This window comes from Arvicanthis niloticus, chromosome 4 (genome assembly GCF_011762505.2).
Source record: "Arvicanthis niloticus isolate mArvNil1 chromosome 4, mArvNil1.pat.X, whole genome shotgun sequence".
Lineage (NCBI taxonomy): Eukaryota > Metazoa > Chordata > Mammalia > Rodentia > Muridae > Arvicanthis > Arvicanthis niloticus.
Genome location: NC_047661.1, coordinates 88,599,971 through 88,623,165, shown reverse-complemented (window position 1 = coordinate 88,623,165; position 23,195 = coordinate 88,599,971). Strand labels below are relative to the sequence as shown.

General features: G+C 39.5%; 1 protein-coding gene across 3 annotated transcripts in view; it reads right to left on the bottom strand.

Annotated features, from left to right (window-relative positions):
* Vav3 (vav guanine nucleotide exchange factor 3) overlaps positions 1 to 23,195 on the bottom strand; it is a 321,021-nt gene that overhangs the window by 105,522 nt on the left and 192,304 nt on the right. For all 3 annotated transcript variants that reach the window (XM_076933154.1, XM_034500278.2, XM_034500279.2), the window contains exons 16-17: positions 4,311 to 4,412; positions 3,932 to 4,032 (exon numbers count right to left, since the gene is read on the bottom strand). In XM_076933154.1, coding sequence (XP_076789269.1) covers positions 3,932 to 4,032; positions 4,311 to 4,412 — 203 coding nt within the window. The remainder of the gene's footprint in view (positions 1 to 3,931; positions 4,033 to 4,310; positions 4,413 to 23,195) is intronic.

Below are 23,195 nucleotides of genomic sequence, written 5' to 3'. Positions count from 1 at the left end.
TCACAGAATGAGGGCTTTTGTTTGTTTGTTTGTTTTGTTTTGTTTCGTTTGTCAACCATCTTATCAAGCTTTTATCCCACAAGCAAAGAACCCAAGCCTGGATAAACTCCTACACCCACTGCTTCTAGACTTCAGATGCTAGTAATCTTCAGGGCTCAGGACCCTCACTCAGTCATCTATTGCTCTAGCAGGTTACCCATCCACATACGCCAACACCAGGTCTTCCCTTAGGTCAAAACATCAACTGCATATGGTTGATTCTATTTAGAGAGATCAGCCAGATGGCAATTATCATAAATGTGATAAACGCTATGATAAAGTTAATTATAAATAAGATGCTAGGAAAACACAGATAACTGATAGACTAAGAAAGGCCAGGCATGGAGAGTACCAGAAAGTCTTCCAAATGAGGTAATATCTGCTTGAGTTTTCAAGAACTGAATAGAACAAGGAAGAAAAGACTAAAAGAGAAACAAAGAAGATGTATATGACAACATAGTTGAAGAACTGTGAATAGGCAGAAATGCAATGTCAGTTGGGAACAGTAAGGAATGGTCAAAAGAGAGACAGAAAAATGAGCAGAACTATGTGCGCTGTTAGGGGAAGGCTTGGGCAGTATTCTGTAGGAAACGAAGGAATAGAAGTGAGTGATACACTGGATTTTAAAAGGGTTTGAAAGATCAGTTAAGAATATCTATCTGAGGAATAAGATGAAGCAGACAGAAACATAGAGACAGTGAGATTTCCATCTAAATCAACACTGTAGCAGTAGGTTCTAAGCAAGATGGGAGAAAAACAAAAGGTGAGTAAAGAGAGAGAAGGCATCATCCAGCTTACAAAAAGTCAGACAGCACGTATTGGCATAAGGAAAGTGCCTTTGTTCCAGATACTGGAGATTACTTGAAGGCAACTGGGAGATGATACATGAACTGAAGATGAAGGTATCACATCTGGATCTGTAGATGGAGCCAAGACTAATTCTCCTGAGATGTGGGTTGCAACTTAAGTGGAAGAAATAAGTCTGATATGGAGTATGAAAGAGGGTATCCTGACTGGACTGGCTAACAGCTTCCAATGAGCAAACCTGAGAGGCCAGGGCAATAGCGAGATGGTTATTGGGTGCAAGAGGATGTGGCAATGACAGCAGAGTAGGGGGAGGGATTTTTAGCCTCCAGTAGAGCCTGGTCTACTCTATCATGCTTCGCCTCCTCACTTCTTTCTGTGAATATGGCCCATTCAAACGGAAACATCATGTTCTCCGTCCACAGGTGTCCATGGCTTATTACAATATCATCATCCATATGTATCATGACACCTCAAACTATAGATGTACTTCTGACTACACTAGCCAGCCATAATTTCCCTTTCTATCTTGAGAATACAGGTAGACTGGGTTAAGCTTTGGGACTAGAAACAACTATAAAGTAAGAGTGAGTCTCAAGCTATGATTTATGTTATGTGGGAAATTATTATATATCATTTAACTTTCCCTTAAGTCAACATTACCTGACAACAAAATTACCTTGTTAGGGTAATTTTTCTCAAAGTCAAGTTCACCAAGCAGCACATTCCCCTCCAGACAGAATTCCCACTCAAGTAAAGCACATATCTAGCTCCAAATGCATCTTGGGCTTTTTCCTCTCTTCCTTACATCTGTGTTGCCCCAGAGGCTGCAGAAGTTGGGTAAACAAATTGCTGAACTTCTTCAAGCAGTTAAATCTTCACTACAAAACATGTCAGCCAGGGATTCTCAGCAGGCCAGGAAAGAGAACATGAGAGGAGCTTGCCTCTAACCCCAACATAGTATCTACTCTACCACACTCACAAGCAGATCTACCAGGCTAAGACTGGAAGTCTGTCCTCAACAGTTGCCTACATTAGTCCAAGGATGGGTGAGTGTGATGTCTCCTAGTTTTCAGAGGGAACCTGTTGAGGAACAGGTTAAAAAGGTGCTTATGCAGGGATCACATAGAGACCCTATATCCTGAAGATGGGGCTTCTAAGTTACAAAGCCTGGTCTGAGGAAAATAAAAGTCTGCTGGGTAGCTTCTGACATTTCATACTACTAGTTAATTCTGAAAATTCAACGTCACTCACTCATCTCTTCAAAGTCTGAAGCAGGAACAGTCATAAAGAAAAGAAGAGAAAATCATGGATGTGGAGAATATGAGAGCCTGGTGGTCAGCATGAGAGGCTCAAAAGCCCAAGGTCAGGTGTTCCTGTAACATAGAGTTTCAAAAACAGAACCAGAGAGAACTTTCCCCTGCTTTATGGTGAATTACAAGAATTACGAAATGCTGCTGCCTTGTAAGGGAAGATATCTTTATATCTCATGATCTATGGCCTGCAAGGCACTTGCATTCTTATCCTCAGTTGCCTTCCTTTCACCTGTTAATGAACCTGTTTCTCCACTTTAAAATAAGGGGCCCTGGATCAGAAGGTATTTATGTCCCAGTTCTCAGGACTTATAGGGTGAGGACAGGTGTGGCCCCTAAGGACACCTGGCCCTCACTAAGTAATTCAAATCTAAAACTATGGGACTTTTGAAAGCACTCTAGCTTGTCTTAAGCAAATAGCATGCTCACTGAAGAATGGGATGGGTAAGGATGAAACAATCAAACTTTAAGTGGTTGCTATATCAGGCTGATGGTTGAAGAGTAACAGTCATAAGGCAGAACATCGCTGTTTATTTCACCACCTTGTAAAGGGTTCTGACCTTCAGACTGATGAAAACGGTAACCTTGTCTGTTTCACTTCACCGTCTCCAGCAAGTAGCAGAGGCCATCTGGACTGACTGGCCATGGGAAGGGCTGCTATAAAAACTAAAGAGTATCTGTAGGACAGGGCAGTAGCTAACACAGTGGAAGAACTCAGTCAATGTCAAGATCTTTGGTTGTCCTTGCCTGGCACAGAGAACAGCACATGGCACCCTCTGAAGATACCTATTGAAGGAGCGGAGGGACAGGGCTGTGCTGTGATCTCTGCCCTCTAAGAGGTCTCACTGTTCTACAACTGTCCATTTTCTGAACTCAGCCCTGAAATAAGACATTCTCTGTTCTGCTCTTCTTCACATTATCCAAAATAATTCAATGTCCATCTTCTCCTCTGGGAAAATCAAAGGTTGACATGGCTACCTTTTGAACTCAAGCTGTTAAAGTTCCTTTCTTGTGTTCAAAAACTCTTCCTGATTTTAAAAGGTCTTATTGATAAAACAGAGAGGAACTCAGGGGAAAAGGACAAAGAGAAAGAAGAAGAAAGAGAAAGAATAAAGAGGCCAGAAAAGAAAGAGAAGGGAAACAGCTCAAGAGGAGCAGAGAGAGGCAAAGGCTACTGAATGCATAATTTCCAATGAGCCCATACAACAAGCATAGAGTGCTATTTTTAAAGACCAAGCAGAAACTGTTTACATAAATCCAAAAGATATATGCTTTGTTCAATGTGGAAAATGATAATGCATTCAATTCATGAATTCTTGAATTAGTCTGTGTAATGTTTGCTTCTGGAACCAATAACGAATCTGATCTAAATATTTAAGAGAAGAAAGAAAAAGTTTAAGAGCTCAAGATAGAAGAACACTTTCTTTCTCCTTTTGTTTTTATTACTATTTGCATTGGCAGTATTCAAATAATTCGGTGATATATTTTGGGATGGAGGTAATTGAACGGGCTGCCACAAAACCATACAAGTACATCCTGAAGACCTCTGCTTCCAAGTACATATAAAAGTCAAATAAATATTAAACAATTTAAAACTAAGTCATGTAGAAAAGTCACACAGATCTTAAGCAATTTTCTAATTGTGCTTATTGATGATGTATTTAAAAAAGATATGTTCCAATAAACACATATTAAGAGTCAATTGGGCCTTAATTATATTTAGCAAGCTTTATGTCCTCATTAGAAACAGAATCCCCACAATAAACATGACTTACCAATGGAATTAACTCTGCCACAATTGTCTACTCTTCCCAAACATTCTTTATGTGCTTTTGCTCCACACTTAAAACATAAGTAGCCTTGATAAAATGTTCCCCTGAAAGGTAAAAAAAAAAAAAAAAAAAAAAAAAAAAAAAAGTAGAGAATGGTGTATTAAAAAGTGCTAAGTTCTGCTTATCTAAAATAACCAGTGTAATGGAAGTGGGATCATAGCACTATCATCAGCAAAAGGGCTGTGGATCACTCAAGGCCAGCAGGCATAGAAAGTAATACCTCTGCTTCAGAGGACCCTTGGGTAGATTGCTAGAAAAGTCTGAGGTACTTCGCAACTACACCCATTCATCTAAATAGGAAGAAGGGCCTGAGAAAGCTTACCTCAGGAGCATCTGGCAGACCCTGCAGGATGTCACCCGAGTGAAGGTGTGCATCTTGAAATCATGGAAATTGGAGTCTGCATAGTCTGGCCTTATGTTGGATCTGCAAAAAGGGAAAAGTCACTTCCTACATAGTTTCATGACCAAGTGGCAGTCTTAGCACATAGGAACAAATTCATCCAACCTGCATCAGGAAGAGAGCCAACTTGAGCTCAAAGATGAGCTAGTACATACAGTTTCCAAGCCAAAAGTCTACTAGCACTAAAACCTTCCCTGAAGCCCAGTTGTGTGAAGACCTGTGACTTAGGAGACGTCAGCAACCTGATTCTTCTCAGAACTGTGTGTCACAGAGGTCTCTGTGCCACCTCGGTCGGTCTGCTGTAAACCAGAACCATCTAGGTACTCATGTCATGTGCCAAGTTCTTTGCTTTACCACGTCATGGAAATATAAACTAGCTGGTGAGATGGGAGGTAAGGCAGAGCACAGAGTGTTTCAGGAGCTCATCTCTAAGGAAGTGCAGGGATTATGTGAGGGTCTCCAGAAAGGATCAAAGTCATCCTATAGAAGGTTGGCCAACACTGCAGCGATCTGACCAGAAACAGTCTGCCTTAACAATTTACTTGCTTTACAACACAAATAAACTGAACAAAAATCACTTTGTTTGGACATGTACTAATGTCCTACACATAGGCACCCAAAACTATCATGAATCACTTCATAATAAGAAGCACTTCAGTGCACAGTTAGCATATGCTGGGCATTCACTTCTTGTTTACCTTTCATGCTAGTACTGAATAAGGCATGAGTAATAGCACTAGTTCACAAGGAATGAAACAGGCTTCTCCTAAAGCAACGCTTCCCCTAAGGTGATAGAAACTGCTTACGAAGAGCATCCACCCAGGTGTCTGTTCTCAGCCACGAAGGCTACAATGAAAGAAGCAAATCAGCAATATCCACATCTAAATCACTAGGGCTTTGAGGCTTAGCAGGTATGTTGGAAACAGTTGGATATAGATAGTTTTGGAGAATTGTTTACATTGTTTTTAATCTAGCCATAGAAGAGAAAAAAATTAGAATAAAGGTAAGCTTTAAATAAATATGAATTAGAAATACATCTAGAAAAGATAATATCTTCTGAGATATTACACACAACCTGAGAGATTGTATGATATGTTTGAGATTCTGATGAGCTAGGATTTTCCCTCTTATAGAACACTGCATCTCTCCAGCTCACAGAGTCGCGGCGTAATGAAGCATAACACAGGCGGGCAGCCAGGCATCAATCTTTGAGGTACCAGAAGAAGCCTTATGAAAAAACATTCACCAAGGCAATTGGAGTAGCAGGCAGTGATGCAGAAGTGTCAGAGAGGTCAGCCTTCCCATCCATCTGCTGAATAGGAGCTGCTGAAAGAGAATCAGATCTGGGTGCCATCTGGGAGTTCTCTGCTCGGTGCTTCTGGTGACCTCTCTTTTTAGGAAAATGTTCCAATGCACAACAAAAAAGTATAGCTATTTCCACTAAGGGATGTGTGTGTGTGTGTGTGTGTGTGTGTGTGTGTGTGTGTGTGTGTGTATCCTGCTGATTAGAAATCACGGTGCCCTTCTTTATAGAAGGATCTAGAAACAAAACTCTGACATTGACTTCAGAAAGTCTGCGTCAAAACCCATTTCTGTAGCTGCAAAAGGCTACTGTTCATTTTTCTCTAAGCATCAAAATGCCTCAGTCACATATACATTGTCAAATTTATTCTAAAGTAATGCTTGTTTCAAAGTAAAGGAAATAACATTTCTATTTCTGGGAACTTGAAAATTTTATCCACCTGGAGTTTTCAAATCAAAGTAGGTTTCCATCAGGTAGAAAATTATGCTGCTAGATCCCCAAGCAGGTAAGAACTTAACTTCATCATTCTTCCTTAGACTTGGGTGGCACACCTTTCCCTTGGAATCAATCCAAGTTTTACATAGTATTCATGTGTGTGTGTGTGTACATATATGCACACATAAAAACATATACATGTACCAAAGTTGTGTTTGAGTTATTTGTATTTAAAACTTTTACCAACCAACTGAAAACAGGCTACCTTTTCAGAAGACAAAAGGCTGAAGGGAAAATTGCAAATATACCATGGGTGGTTTTATTTTAATCTTATGGAAAAAAAAAAAAAAAAAAAAAAAAAAAAAAAAAAAAAACCTCTGAAAATATTGTTAACAGGGTTGCCTTAAGGGAAAAGAAATTTGAAGAGGTAGAATACAATGATGGGGAGAAACTGTAACATATTTTTAAACTAAAGCTGAATATTATTTTTTCTCAAAGTTTCAAATCAAACATTAAAGAATAAACGTTAACTCCATGACCCTGGGCCTGCTATGGAGGCACTATTGAATATAAAAGCACAGCTGAGGGTAGAAGTCTGAAATTAGACCACCTGGGCTTCAATCCTCACTTGCAAATCAGCACAGAGTGACCTCAGCTGAGTTAGTACATATAAAAGAGGAATATCAATAGAATCAACTCAAAAGCAAAGTGGTGCATGAAAAGTAGCACATTGCCTGAATCGGTATGGCTGTCACTAATGAAGAGGTAATGCCAAGTTCACCGGACAGTAGTGTCATCAGGGTAAGGCTTCCTGAGTGTAAAGTTTTATGCCTTGTCACAATCAACATACTCCAAGAATCTTCCTTCTCCTGGCACTTCCTCTCAGGAGGCTATTACTCAATAATGTTCTTTGGACCACAAAGCCAAGTATAATTATTATTGTTGTTATTTATTAATATCGTTTGAAGCAAGGTTTCATGTAGCTCAAGTTGGCCTTAATTTTGCTTTGAAGATGGTCTTGAATTTCTGATCTACCAGCCTCTACCTCTCAAGTAGCTAACAGACATGTTCCATTGTGCCCATTTCATGTTGTACTGGGAATCAAACCCAGACTTCACTCATACCAGGCAAGCCCCTTTCAACTTAGCTACATTACCAGCCTTGACTGAATTATTTAAGTAGAGTAGGGAACAGAATACCTCAATAGAAGATGTGTATGAGAAAGCCCACAGAATTGAATGAAATTGTTCACATTGCCTGTAGCCTGTGAGCTTATAGAATCCAAAAGAAAGCAAATGACTGAATGAGAAGAACAGAAGGGAAGAATGAATCAGGGCAAGCATGGTCAAGAACGGCACACAGCATATTGCCAAACTCATCACATGCCTTCCCACATTGACTCCTTACAGAACATATAAGCAGAGTCACTTACTCATTTCATATGTATTTACTGAATAATTACCATAAATGCCCATTCTAGGGCTATAAGAGTAGAGAGATCTTTCAGCCATGGCTGAGTAAGTGAAGAGAAGGAGTTGAGCTAAGAGGCCAGCAGAGAGCAAGACTGTGCATAAGAAATTACATCACATTTAGTTGATCAAAAAGGAAAAAAAGTCTTAGTGGCTATTCTACATGGAATTCCTTGTGGCAAGGTAAGAGAAGGCTTAGAGAAACCAAGAATGGTGTAGGCTTTCTGCACAAGAGTATTAACAATGAGACAAGTTAGCTCCATCATGTAGCTATGCATAAAGACTTCAACAACAGGAAAATTAACTTTTAAGAACTTTGGTGAAATCTCATAGATTTCTCAGCAGCATGGTCCTATTTCTTTCACTTTTCACTGCTACCATTTTTTAAATAAAAGCAAAGACTGTTAACCATGTGTTCAGTGTGGTATGGTTTTACTCCAAGGGCTCTTCACACTTGTCATGCTCTTCTGAAGCAGTCTCTTCTTACCTAGCCCCAGCACAGATCCAGACTGAGACCTATCTGCCTCCTACCAGCCCAGAACTTCATTTCCCCAACTGTCCCCTGCGCATCTTAAATATAGCATATATAAAACCCATTGACACACCTATCTGATATGTCTGATCCATCCACTTCATCTTTCAACCTTGAAATTTCAGAATCACAATATGGGTTTCTCTCTCCTTCAGACTCTGTCCATTTTCTCTTAATTTCTCCACCCCAGTTTCTCTTCCCTGAAACAGTAGATCCATCTTAAAATTATCCCCTCAGACCTTAAACCTTTACACACACACACACACACACACACGGGGGGAGAGAGAGAGAGAGAGAGAGAGAGAGAGAGAGAGAGAGAGAGAGAGAAAATAATTGTTTTCTGTGCCAAACCCTGAGTAAGTAGGTATATTAAATGCTGATGATGGTGATGATGACAATATGGTGATGATATTTAAATAAGTTATAGTGGCCAGTTACCAGTGGGAAGGGAGTCCACAATGTCTAATTGCAAGTATTTTGGCTTCTACACTGTGTTGATATCCAATGGCAACTTAAAAAGACTTGTGAGGGTTTCACCAACTGTTTAACTGTGAAAGAGCCTATTGAGACACCATACAATACTAAAAGTTTGGATTACTGCCTGCCTACTATGTGACTGAAGACAACTGATGTCTCTTTAACTTGTCTCTTCTTTAGAGTCAGCAAACATTCAACTAGAAAAAAAATCCATTGCTAGGTATTTACAAATGTTATGAGTTGGGAAAATATGCTTATACTGTAACATTTTCTGCATTTGTTCTCAAAAGTCTGCCTTTTGTCATAAAACAAGATGCAAATGAAAAACAAAACGATTAACTAACATTTCAGTTCAATGTTATACTTTATATTTATATTCTCTTTTTTCCTTGTGACAAAGTGATGTCCGCTTTGCACAAAGTTTCACTCAGAAATATCTTTTAAATAGTATAGTTATAAATATAGTCATTAAAAAACAATTTTAGGGGCCATAGAGTTGGCTCAGTGGGTTATAATAGCACTTGCTGTGTAAGCGTGAGGGCCAGAATTTTGATTCCCAGACCCATGTAAAAACCTGTGCGGCTAAAACAGAATGCCTGGCCCACTTTGAAGGGAAGGGATGGGATTATTGCTGGGGCTTGCTGGCCAATCAAACTAACCAAACACTAAGAACTCCAGGTTCCCTGAGAGACACTGATCCAAGGGAATAAAATAGAAAGTAACAGAGCAGGACTTAGCTGCTGTTCTCTGATGCTCATGTCCATGCAAATGCTCACACGTGCACACACTCACACATACACACACACACACACATGCACAGACAGACACACGACTTTATGTTTAAAATTATTTTTCTTTATTTTAACTGTAGGCTTTAATTTATAAGCTACTGTAATATTAAAATAGCTTTAGAGCACAGAGAACAAATATAAGTAAAAGAAAGTCATAGAAAATGGTCATAGGCAGTTAGTTACACGGGAAATTGTGGTTCTGCATTTCGTTTCACCGCTGGGGTGTTGGAACACTGCTCAGGGGAGGTGAAACTTCAGGAGAGGTAAATGCAGCCTAAGAAAGGGGCCTTGATCCATATTCTCTGGGTGAGAAATGTTGGCAGCTGGGGTGGAGTCTGTGGTTCTTAAGCTCCTGTGCACCCAGATGCCTCTGAAAACTTTGAGGGGTTGACAAAGGGACCCAAGGACCCTAAGATGGGGGGCGGGTGTTACAGTCTGGCTTAGCTCAGAGTGAGTGCCAGGAGTATGGAGAGGTCTTCTGCAGAACTTTAAATAAAGCTCTATATGCCTCCACCCATGCCAACCCTTGATGAGAGAGACAGTGCTTGCTTTTCCAGACTGTTTACTCATGGTGGAAAAGGATGCAAACAACTTGCTCAGGGTGCACCAGGGATTAAACACATTTTGTAGGAAGGGATGCCCTGAGAAGGGAAGCTTATTGGCCAAACCCTAGGAGCCTATTGGCTAAACCCTAGGATACCTCATTAGTATGGAGAACTCTAGGCACTATGCTACATGATCAGTTGTCATGGTCCTCTTAGTAGGGTGTCATGATCATGTGGTCCAGGACAGGAACCTAGTTGGGAGTAGATTCAAATGCCTTCTGTTCTCAATTATGAGAATTGCTTGGTTCCTTAATCTGCTCGATCTTACCAGTTTTTCTGTCTGGCAAAACAATTCGACTTGCCCCACAGGAAATAATATGATAATTTATGATAACATCTTACCTCCTGCACTATCAATATTAAGAAAATTTCAATCTCTCCAGTGTACAGAGTTTGACAATTATCCAAAACATGTAAACTAATAGTTCCATCATATTGTACTGAAACTGAGAGATAAAAGCAGATGCTGATGATTAGAAAAACAAACCCCAAAACTCTGCATACAGTTTGCTTTGTCTACCCAAAGTATACAGATAAGCAAAAATGTATGAGTAGATATGGGCATTATTATTTTCAAATTCAGAAAACTTACATTCTGATTATTCTTTAAGGAAATGTTGAACAAACATAACTATTCCATTTAAATATTTCAGTCTCAAAATAATAAAATGGATGCTTCTGTGAACCTTGAATTAACTTCAGTTACTTATGCAGCAATAAATTGTTCTAAGCAATGCTACTGAAACTAACCTGTCTTCTAGAAGATGTTTTAAAAATTATATTTTAGCTTAAGGACATTTATTAATATCTGTGACTCCTCAAAACTTAAAAATATGCATATTTAAAACAATTTATCATGTTAATAATGAGCTAAAACCCATTTTTCATTTCTACAGATGTCAAAGAAGAAATTCAACCAAATATATCATACATAGGGTATGAAAATACTTGCATGTGATCACCTCAATAAGAAGGCTAGAGCAAGAAGACACTGATATCAAGGGCAGCCTGAGCTACAGAAACAAACCCTGTTGTATAAAAGTGGCAGCAGTGAGAAGGTCTTACATGCTTCTGATAAAAATGACAATAAACGAGATGTTACAAATAGTTCTACAATGTGATCAGGGATTTAAAAAATGAAAAACTCAGGTGCAATGGTGCATGCCTGCAATCCTAATGTTCATGAAGCTGAGGTTGGGCTATCATATGCTTAGGCTAGCCTGGGTTATATAGCAAATAGCTATGTAGCTGGGTCCCTGTTTCCAGAAAAGGGCCAAGGGAGATCATACTCAATATAAAAATATGTATATTGCAATTAATATAAATTAAGTAAAGTTTCTAAATTCAATTATATTGCTCAGTCTTGTTCTAAAAGAGCTAATCAATGCAATATGGCAAAGCAGATACGAAAGAAAGATGTTTTTAAAAAACAGAAAATACTCAAAATTCTTATTTGTAAATGACAGTATTGGGATAGCTAGGGAAACTCAAGAAAGGAAACTGAGGACCAGTGAAACTAAGAACAGGCAAAGATACCTCAAAATGGCATCTGGAGAAAGCTACATGTAGGTGTCCACTGTTCACCAGCTTAAACTGGAGTAAGGTCTCTAGCAAATCTCCCTTAGATGCACACTAAAGGCAGAGTAGACCTGGTGATGCTTTGCTCTACATGATCAGCCAAAAGCAAAGTGAGTGTGTACTGCAAACCATCTCTAAAACAAAATGGGCCATTATGAGTGTAAAGATGTTATCCTCAGGTAAATCAGCTACAGGCAATCCCTAATGGCCGAAAAGAGACCTCAATTGTCTGAGATAAAGACTGACACACAACATCCCTGATTCCCCACATATGCCCAACTGCACAACACATCATTGAGCCTGCTGGACCATTATACAACTTATTAAAATATTTCTTATACTTGGAAAACCATCAACAGGAAAGAACATCAGAAGAGGGCCAGCAAGGTGGCCCAAGGGGATAAAAACTTTGCAGCACAAGGCTGACAACCGGAGTCAGACTCTGAAACCTCTGGAATGGACTGAAAATTGTTCTCCATGTGTATCCTGTGGTATGTGCATGAGTGTGCACACACATCTCTATATGTCTAATAATGGTTTTAGCTTTTAAAGATTACAATAGTCGACCTAGTTTGTTCAATCAGAAACACTTCTAAAATCTCTAGTTATGAAGTAGCATTCTTCACAAATATTTATAATTTATTTATAATTATCTCAAATGTATATGCTTTTCTATTATATATATATACATACATATATATTAGAATTGTATACATAAATATAAAATATTCAGAGTATCATTAAATGTCAGAAATCCCTCTCACTAACTGAAAATTTTAGAATAAAATCTAAATATTTAAAATGACCTACTCTTCAGGGAGAGGGTGGGTGGGTGTTTGGGGGAGCACCCTCTCAGAGGCAAAGAGAAGCAGGGATCAGTTAAAGAACTCTGGGAGAGGACTGGAAAGGTGGGCAACATTTGGAATGAAAATAAATAGAATAATAAAAAAAATACTTTAAAAAATGACCTGCTCCTTGAAACTAAAATTGAATCCCCCACGTCAGTAGTAAATAATTACCAAAATAGCATCCATGCGATCCCTCAGTAAACAATACTTAATTCTTGCTTATTTCCTTCACAGTGTATTCCCATAACAGCCTGGACAACTAATTATGCTGATTATTTGCAAGGACAAAGAAAATGGAAAAAAATCAGGTCCTTCAAAAAACTTAAAAACAACAGAGTTTGAGAAGATTAATTCCTAAAGACCAATAAAAAGGAAGGAAAGACAAAAAAACACCTAGGAATCACAGCAAGTTTAATTTTTTATATTCCAAATCATGCAGTTTTTTCTCTTGGGAAATGAATAGAAATGTTTAAAAAAAAATGCCAGTAAGAGGAAGATAATGTTGGCCTCTGAAAAATAGTATTTTCCTATCTGTTATATATTACATTTCTTCATTTCATTCAAAGCCGCTTTTGTAGTAATTTCAAATATACATCCATCACTGTGCTTCAGTGACATTTCAAGGAAATTATTGAATGAAATGTAAACTCAGTTAAGTCTATAATAAATTTACAGTGGAAAAATGTCAGATTATGGGTAATTTGGGTTATATTTCTTATAGGCTTGATATGAGTTTTTTGGCATCCAACATTTTCTTTCTATTTTTACTTTCTTAATTAAACGAGCAGATCCGTTATTGCTGAGGTAAAAGGCCAACATTCAGGAGTAGGAGAAGGATCAGGAACCCCATTTGTTGGCATCCATGGTATGACTGAATTTGTTAAGGACAAATAAAAAATATATACTTGTACATTTTGATAAATAGATTCTATTGATAAAATAATGGAAATAGTATTTCTATGTTGGATTCTAATTCTGTTGTCATTTTTGTCACCATAAGTGACAAATATTTAGTGGAAAAATTAGAGACCTCATCAAGGTAGAGGGATATACATGCGAATATATATCTACCACCTTAAAAAATAAATCCATGAGAATAAACTTTCTTATAATAAGCATTTTAAAACTTCACTTTGCTATCAATACAATTCATTACTCAGACAGCCAACTAATTGAGGCCAGCCATTTTAGAACTCTGGGAATACAACAATGAATTTATTTATCTGACACCTGTAATTATGGATTTACAGTTATGCTAGGTTGTACTGTGTTGTTTTCATTTTCCCAGTAAAACACACTGTCGGTGTGCATGTCAGTGAGCACAGGAGGGGGAGGAAAACAGATACACAGAGACATCTTAGTGTTCACATTTAAACAAGAGGTCTTGCCTTCTAGGTAAATATTGGTTTCTAATGCTTTTTAAAAGGATTCTCATTCAATGATCCAATACGCCACTTACACGATTCAAACACGAAAAAGAAGATGAGAAATGCAGAGCTGGGGCAGTCAATTTGAGATGTAGCAAAATTTAAACTATGACTAGTATGAAGTTGGCTATTAAAATGTGTTGGAGAACAACATTGATATTGTTACCAGGAAACCTGGAGGAACAAAAGAAGAAAGTGGAATACTTTCTAAGGCTTCCCTTTAAACGTCTACAATAATTATGTATAAAAATATTTTAATTAACATTTCATCCTTTATGTACAAAGCCTGTTTTGTTTTACTTTATTATTTTAACTAGCTTTTTAAGAGGAACTCATACACGAGCATTAAATATGTATTATTTCATATGTATGTGTAGATACAAAGCTTATATACAGAAGTTCACTATAAACTGGGGATTTCTATAAGGTTGCCATCACTTAAGACTTTTAAAAAGGGGGGGTTAGGTATTTAAAGTATTAAATCCATAATTAAGTGATAGTAATTAAAGTATAGTAATTTGTAAAGCTTATTGGATAAAATAGCCAATATTTTTTTAAAAATTTAAAATTTGTTCATTTTAATTTTGTATGAGTCTGTGTGTCTGAATGTGTGTGTGTGTGAGAGAGAGAGAGACAGAGAGAGAGAGAAAGAGAGAGACAGAGAGAGAGAGAGACAGAGAGAGAGAGAGAGAGAGAGAGAGAGAGAGAGAGAGAGAGAGAGAAAGAGAGAGAGAGAGCTACCACTAGTTTTGATCCATATGACACAGGACCAAATACTGCAAGGAAGCAGTCTTAACCATTGAACTATCTTTCCATCCCCAAAAGACATCTTTTGAAAGGTTGTCTGTTCAGATTCTAGACACGGCAGAACATATGGATTATAAGATCCCTGTGTCTTTTAGCTCTCTACAAGCTGAAGCAGTAAGACTCATATTCAACAGCTTGTGACAACGTAATTTGAACAAGACTTAGGGTCTGTTTTTAGTCAGTTCCACCACAGGAACTAGAGATCAATGAGGACAGGGATGAGAGGTCAGGTAGCTGTCTTGTTATGGGAATGACTGATGGGGCTGGGTTGAAGTGAAAGAACAGAGACTCCTGTTAGATTGAGACAGGAGGGATGGAGCTCTCAGGATAACCCAAGGCAAACGCTTGTTTCAGGGAACAAAGTTCTGGGGCAGATAAGAGAACATGAAGAGGTTCATTATTTAATACCACAATGATATACAGAAACTGAATTAGATCTAGATAGGGCTAGGAAAGGACAGCTAACAGATGAATTAAGGTAATAGGATTTGTCTCAAGGCACTTGGTTGGCAGTGTGTCTATCCTAGTATATCAGATGTTCTTGGGACAGGGCACAGGCTGCTACAGATGTGGTGGTTTTAATGAGAATTTGCCATAAGCTCATGTATTTGAATGCTTGATCCTCAACTGATGGAATTGTTGGGAAAGGGCCAGGAGTGGCCTTGTTGGAGGAGGTATGTCACTAGGGATGGGATTTAAGGTTTCACAAGCACAGACCATTTGGCTCTTTCTGACTCTTGTGGATCCTATGTGAATTCTCCCTACTACTCTAGTGTCATGCCTACCTGTCTACTTCCATGTCCCCCGCCATGACAATCATGTACTCATCATCCTCTAAAAATGTAACCAAGCCTCCATTAAGCACTTTCTTCTATCAATTGCCTTAGTCATGGTGTCTCATCACAGCAAAAGAAAAGTAACTGACAACAGAATGTGAGAACCGATGGCCAATAATCCAACCAAAGTCTGGAAAGCATCCAGAGGTGGAATAAGATGGACTATGTAGGAAAGTGCTGAGAAGGCAAATCATCCCCATGTACAGACATGGAGGGGCATGAGAACAAGCAGGCAGAAAAGGAACATGGGGCCCACAGAAACATCAGAGAAAGGAGAAAAGCCCAATGCAAATGGTGCTTTCAAGTTAAGAGTAGGGGAGTCCAAAACAGATGCAGACACATCTGTCTATGTACAAACAATATCCATCTAGACGAGAAAACAGCAATGCCCTTTACACTGCCTGAAGGCTGCCTAGACAACAGGACCTCAAAGCTTCTGTGTGATGTTTCTGTATCTGCAAGAAACTCCATGCTTCTAGCACTAACCACAGATCCTCAAGCTAGAGTCTCAGCTAACCTTTATTCTCTTTAACCCCAGAGTTATGGAGACTCTTGGGGCATCTAAACTGTTTCTTTCTGTCTCCATCCTGCATATGGAGACATCTTCCTAAATATGTCTAAGGAAAATTATCCCAATCCTGTGATGGAATTGTTATTGCAAAGAACAATAGTGTCTACTTTGGACATGAAAATAAGCGTGATGGTTTGTATATGCTTGACCCAGGGAGTGGCACTATTAGAAGGTGTGGCCCTGTTGGAGTAGGTGTGTCACTGTAGGTGTGGGCTTTAAGAACCTACTCCTAGCTGCCTGAAAGCTAGTGTTCTGCTACCAGCCCTCAGATTAATATGTAGAACTCTCAGCTCTGCCTGCACCATGCCTGCCTGGACACTGCCATGCTTCCGCCTTGATGATGATGGACTGAGCCTCCGAACCTGTAAGCCAGCCCTAATTAAATGTTGTCCTTATAAGAGTTGCCTTGGTCGTGGTGTCAGTTCATAGCAGTCAATCCCTAAGACAATAAGTTAATATTTGATGCATAAACCTTAGGTTTGAAATAGACATACTATCCCAGGGAGGTTCCTATACATATGCCTAAAAGTCTGAGTAGGAAAAGGGTATATACCAAGGCAGTCTATGTTCTACAGAGCTGGGTGTGCAGAAGACATTCAGAATGTGCAAACCAGCCTTACTCTCCACCGTGAAGGATCAGCTTGATGCTCCACTCCAGTCTTTCTGCTGAATGTTGCTTTTTACCCCCTCAAAACTAATTACGTTAGAGAAACTCAGACTAAAATATTCTGCAAAGCACACTTTTCTCACTATCCTTGTCAATGAACTTCAAATTGTCTTGTGATTTGGGACTTCCTCTTCTACAGTGTCTATCCATTTTGAAATAATTTAAAGTCCCAAATGAGACAAAAAGCATACAGAAGAGCAGAGCTCAGGTGGCTACTCCTAACACAAAGCTCACAACAGTCTGACTGGCACCATGATAATCTATTAAAAAAAAAAAAAATTCTCCAAAGTGTTCTCAAAGACATCCTAGCAAATAGACTTCAAAAATATTTACCAGGTACTTACTGCGCACTGGATAATATACAATAAAAATAGGATTAAGTCTCTGACCTTAGAGAGTTGTTTTCCAAAAGGACTCAATCAAGCCCTTGTAGCCTTCCAAGTCCCAGCATTAGGAGAGACTGAGTGAAACTGAGAACCTCAAGATGCCCCACCCCCACCACTGAGAGAGCTCCCTGCCAGGTCTTGCCTTTCTTCCAAGCAGCACAAGTCTTGCATGTCCTAATGTCACCACAATCTTGGGGGTCATTCCTGTTTTGCCACTACCACAAACACTGCCCCTGGAACTTTTTTCCCAACTAAATACTGAGCAGCCCATAAGAGTCCTGTGGCTGAGCAGGACAGATGGTTTAGTAGGTAAAACTGCTTGGTGAGAAGTATTAAGAGTTGAGTTTGAATCCCAGCACCTATGTGGGAGGGACAGCTGAACATGGTTGTTAACATGTTTACGGGGTAGAAACAGGAGGAATTGAGGGGTTTGAGAGCTCCCAGCCCTTAGCTCCCATTTAACAAGAGGAATAAGGTGGAGATTGATAGAGCCAGATGCCAAATTCTTCTTCTGGCTTCCTGGTACTTGAATAACCTCCTCCCCTACACACACACACACACACACACACACACACACAGACACACACCTTCCCTGCCACACAAAAATAAATACTGCAGCTACACTCCACCCTTAAGTAAGCACCCCCCCTTGTGAGCTACCAACCTCCACTTAGACCCCTGTTGTTCTGATCAGTCTACAACTGAACTCTTCTAGGCCTAAGCTTCTTCAAAGACAGACAGCTCAGAGAGACAGGTGTGAAATCATAAGACACAATGCTATTTATAACTAGGTCCTGACAGAGTCTCCACAATACTTATAGGTTAGATTGCTAAGATGATCTTTTCTTATAATAATACTGCTAAGCCCTGGTATCACATATTTGTGATATCCTGAAAGGAGCATCAATTTTTCTAATAAGATTATTCCTTACAGCCATACTGGCCAGGTTTAGAAAGGGGTGGGGGCATTGTTGTCAACCCTGTGGTCATAGAGTTAGAACTCTACTCCCAAGTCCCAGAAAAGAAAGAGTTGCTGAAAATTAACTTGATCATTAATGTTCAGGGATTTAATCAGTCTAAATACAACAACATCAATAAATACGTGAAAGGACTAGGGCTGGGGAGATTCCAGGATGCTTTATATGTGGGGATCCTAGAAAGTGTCACAGAAGGAAAAGCCAGGGAGATTCTACATCCTTTCCCATACCCTCTGCCTAATTCATCTCTCACCTGTAGTATTTTAATATGACCATATTTATAATAAGATAAACAAATACAGATACAGCAGCTCAGTGAGACATATTGGCAACAATCCACCATTTACAAATGATGGGAGATGTCTTGTGGGACTAAGTCCAGAGCCTACAGGGTCAGAGCCAAGCTCCAAGCAGATAACGTAAGAACTGAATTAGAGAACAGTATCTGACAGAGTTGCTTGGTGCTGGGTTTTATATGTTTGTCCTTGGGTATTTGTGCTAAAGGATTAATCCCAGTGAGGCAGTGCAAAGGGAGAAGAAGCTTTAAGAGGTGGGACCTAGTGTGAGGTAATTGGGTCTTTAAAAGGGAATAATGCTTTTCACACAGAGAGTGTTTTCCTGACCAGAGAAAGCCCCATGAGAGAGAGGTGTATGGTAAACAAACCTAGAACCTCTCTTGAATCCCTCCAGCATCTTGTCTCACACTTTGATCTCTTCCACACCTGGTTTAGGGCTCAGTCTTAGACACTGATCCTATTCCAGACACCATGTGAAAAAGGTAGATTGTCAGCTATTTGTCTGAATGACTGCTACAAACCAAGGTTCCCATACTGTTCTTAACCTAGCTACCATTAGACAGCTGAGAGCTGAGCAGGTACCAGCACTGTGTTATTGAGGCTCCAGATTTTTTTTTTTATTTAAATTAAACCTACTCTTGTTATAAAGTAGCCAGACTCACAAGTTTTGCAGCGAAACAGACTAAGACACTGGTAATAGATGTGGGGAGTCCCTTGAATTTTAGTGTAAAGGTAAAATACTCTGCATTGAGTTGTGTTGTGAGAATATGGGAACATTCTTTGTTTATTTCCTATCATATATGGAACCCTTAGCATTATTAGATACTATTCTAATGATAATGCTTTTTGGCCTTAGGAATCAGAACCTTTAAGAAATGACCAAACAGAAATTGTACAGGAATGTTAGGCCGAATCCTGGGCCAATACTGTCTTAATTAGGATTTTATTGCTATGAAGGACACCATGGCCACAACAACTCTTATAAAGGAAAATATTTAATTGGATCTGGCTTCAGAGGTTTGGTCCATTGTCATCATGACTGGAAGAATGTTGACATGCAGGCAGGCATGGTGCTGGAAAAGGAGCTGGGAGTTCCAGATCAGCAGGCAGCAGAGAAAGTACCACACTGGCCATGGCTTGAGCATCTGAGACTTCAAATCCCACCCCCAGTGACACACTTCCTCCAACAAAGCTACATCTACTCCAAGGCCACACTTCCTAATAGTGCCACTCCCCATGAGCCTAACAACTACCACAGACACTAAAGAAAGACAGAATTGCCAACATCAGCTATCACTAAGCACTCAGGATACCTAGAGCACACTGACCATTGCTTTACATGGCTTTTCTCATGTAACTTTACAAGTAGCATAGTAATCACTGCCAATTTCATTTATAGACTAAATACCCAGTGCTTAGCAGGCTTCAATAATTTTTCAGGGGTCACTAGGCTAAAAAAAATCTAAGTTTCATGATTCACTTGTTTCCTATTAAATTGCAAAGATATTTTCAACCTTTCTATGACCTTGAATTTAATAAAAGAGACCTTTAAGAGATCTTTGTTTCTGGAGACGTTCACAGGGTCCATCTCTGGACAACGAGCAGAATAGTATCCCCAGTCCATGAGAGCATCTCACAGAATGTTTACACCTTTAATCACACTAACTAATTGCACTCAGCTGAAGCCATAGGATGCTTATTTTAATCATCCCATCACGGTTCCATACCAGATCCCTGAAAGGCATTCAATATGACAAGGAATCCTGGGACCGTGATTCTGGGTGACGAAATGAAGCTATGTTAGAATGAGCAGCTTGACAGAGCAGCCACAATTTAGCAGACTCAATTCTGTCTGGAGTCTCATGATACACTGGTATAATTAAATGTTGGTATCAGTCACCATACACAGGTTGCTTGTACTGCCCAACCCTCAAGACAATTAATGATGTCTTTGAAATTTACATACTTCTATTGGTGACATAACTGTTTTATGAATGTTATGAAATAAGAATAAATATAATTCTTAATCAACGCAGAGCTTATATAAAGGCTAAATAAGTAAGACATATAAAAGGCTCTGCTCTGCACCTAGCAGAAGACAGGAAGAGACAAATTAATAAATGAACATTATTATCCAGTTTGCATGCTACAAAGCAAACCATGAGACACTTTGTCTCCATTTTGTGATTGCCAAATTATAGCTCAGTGAAGACAAGCAACTTGCCCATGTCCATTAAGCAATACACTGTGTTCTTATGCACTTCACAGTACTCAGTACTTTAGAGATCATAATGGGTCATGAAGAAAAACATGCTTTAAGTAGGAAAATTGTAGCCCTACTATTATGATCCATCATAGCTCAAAAGAGACCCATTTACTTCAAGGTGCCCTTAGTGCTCACTCCTCTTTGCTCCAAACCACCACTCCTGGTCATGAATATTCCTTTCCTTCTCTACTACTCTAAATGCTATCAAGCGCTGTAATTCAGATCCCATCTCACTAGCCCATTTGTTGATTATCAGGGTTTCCTTATAAATTCAGCATATTAATGTAGAAGGAGCTAAGGTGGGAGGAGTAAGAAGAGGAAGAAGAGGAGCTAAGGGAGAGACGGAGAACAAGAGAGGGAGACATGGAGGCTAATGTTCGCTTGTCTATAGCTCTATAGCAGTCAAAGGTAGTCGGTATATCTAGGTTGATTATTGGGTTACACCTCTGATTACATCTTGTTATTGATCAGTACCAAATATATAAGCCTTTGATTGATCTTTGAGCATTAGAGTCTCATTTTTCTACCAAGTCTACATGGTTGGCGGGATGGTCTGGGCAATGCCCAGCCTTTCAGAGACAGCATGGAAGATTGGCAGAGCCATCTCCCACGCTGGCATCTCATGGGTGGCAGGGCTCGTGTTTCTGGCTGGCCGTTTCTAGCTGCAGTGCACATGTGGCCTCTGACCATGTGGTTGAGCTAGGTAGAGCCACCACAGCCTAGACAGTTGGCTTGACTGGCGGCCGCTCTTTAAAGAATTATTACAACATATTAATCCCATAAATGAAGTAGAACTGGCAATTTTTTTCTCACTTTTTATGGCCTGTCTGTCAGTTCTGCAAATGGTTGCTATGGAAAACCTTTTAAATTGTATATAGTCCCTTTTGTTGATTTTAGGAGCTACTTCTTGGGGTACTGAACTTCTGTTCACCAAGTTCTTAACTATACCTAGATCTTGAAGCATATGCCTCATGTTTTATTCTAAGTCTTGAAATATAATGAGGCACTCCCTACCTCAAGAGAGGATACCAAGTCAGTGAAAAGCACTGATCAAAGGTTCAGAGGTCTAAAGGGCCCTGCTATCTTCTGCAACCTTCAGGAATCCAATATGGTGGCAGCATTAGCTATATTGACAATGTAACACTGATGCTGCATAAAGGCCAGATTCTAGCATTTTCCAGAAATCTTTTCTTGTTCCAAGGGCCATGAATGAATACCCATGGCTCCACGGAGATAGGCAGGCCCTATTTGCATACTAGACAGAAAACACCCAGAAGCCATTTTGCAAAGCTAACTGAGTCCAAAGCTCAGCAGAGTAGGAGGAAAGGTCTCAAGACCTAAACTAAAGACATTGGGAATTTAAAAAAAAAAAAAAATTTAAATTACTAGTAAAATTAAAGTCAGAAATTAAAAACAAAAGCAGCCAAAATGTCACATGAACTTGGAGGTTTGTATTAAAAAGTTACTCTTGTAAAAATCAGCTGAGTGTTTACAGGGCATGCCCTGGCATCAGGAAGACCACAAAAGAGACAAACTAGTCTAATGACACTCTACCGTATTTTCCCTCTTCCTGGCTGCTTCTGAATGAGTCATGTCATCATGGACAGGGCCGTAAATGCACTGCCACCCCCCGCCCCATGGTCATCTGAGTGGAAAAGCTAGATAACACAGAACTGATCTTTCTTTGAAAGGGTGACTGGAAGTGAAGAGAGGGGTGTGGTTCATCACAGTAGGTCCAGAAGATACTCAGTCTTTATCCATCACTGACCAGATACTAAAACTTTTGGCCATACTGGGTGAACTTCAATAGTTAGCCAGAAGCCTGTTTTGTATGTCTCCTTAGTAACAATTTGGCTGTTACCAAAGAAGTTTTAAGCAAAAGAAAAACATTTATTGAAATAAAATCCCTTTTCCTGAGAGCTTGAACAAGGTAACTGCCCAATCCTTGGATGTATGTACTTGTAAATTGCAATTCTGGTAGATGAAGGTGAACACAAAATGTTTTAAATTTAGGTTATTGCCAGACCACCCCCCCAAAAAATAAATAAAATAAAGCCAACCCTCTAATGAAATAATGTAATATTTTGCTATCAATAGCCCAGTCTCAGGAATAAATGATAATATGTGACAGCTTAGCTTCAGGGCTAGGGGCAGGGGAATCGATGATCTTACAACTTGAGCTCTGATATTTGCCAAATGCTTTGGGATGGGGGTGCGGGGCTGGAAAGGAGTACACATACAGACACATAAATCAATCAGAAAGGAAAAGGGGAAGCAGGAAAGAAACTGCTCACAGAAGACAGACAAATCACTCCAAAGCAGAATTTTATTAAACTGTACTCAGCTCTGATCCACACGAGGCAACAAACAATAAGAATTCCCACAGAGGAACCCTGGCTCAGTAGAGAGCGCTGTTAACTCTCCTCCTGGGGCAGCCGCTGACCTCTAAGGGCAAGCAGCTCCTTTCAGCTTCCCAGGGCGTATCACAAAACTGACCCTGAGGAAGGCAACGATTATCAATCAATTCTCTAACCAA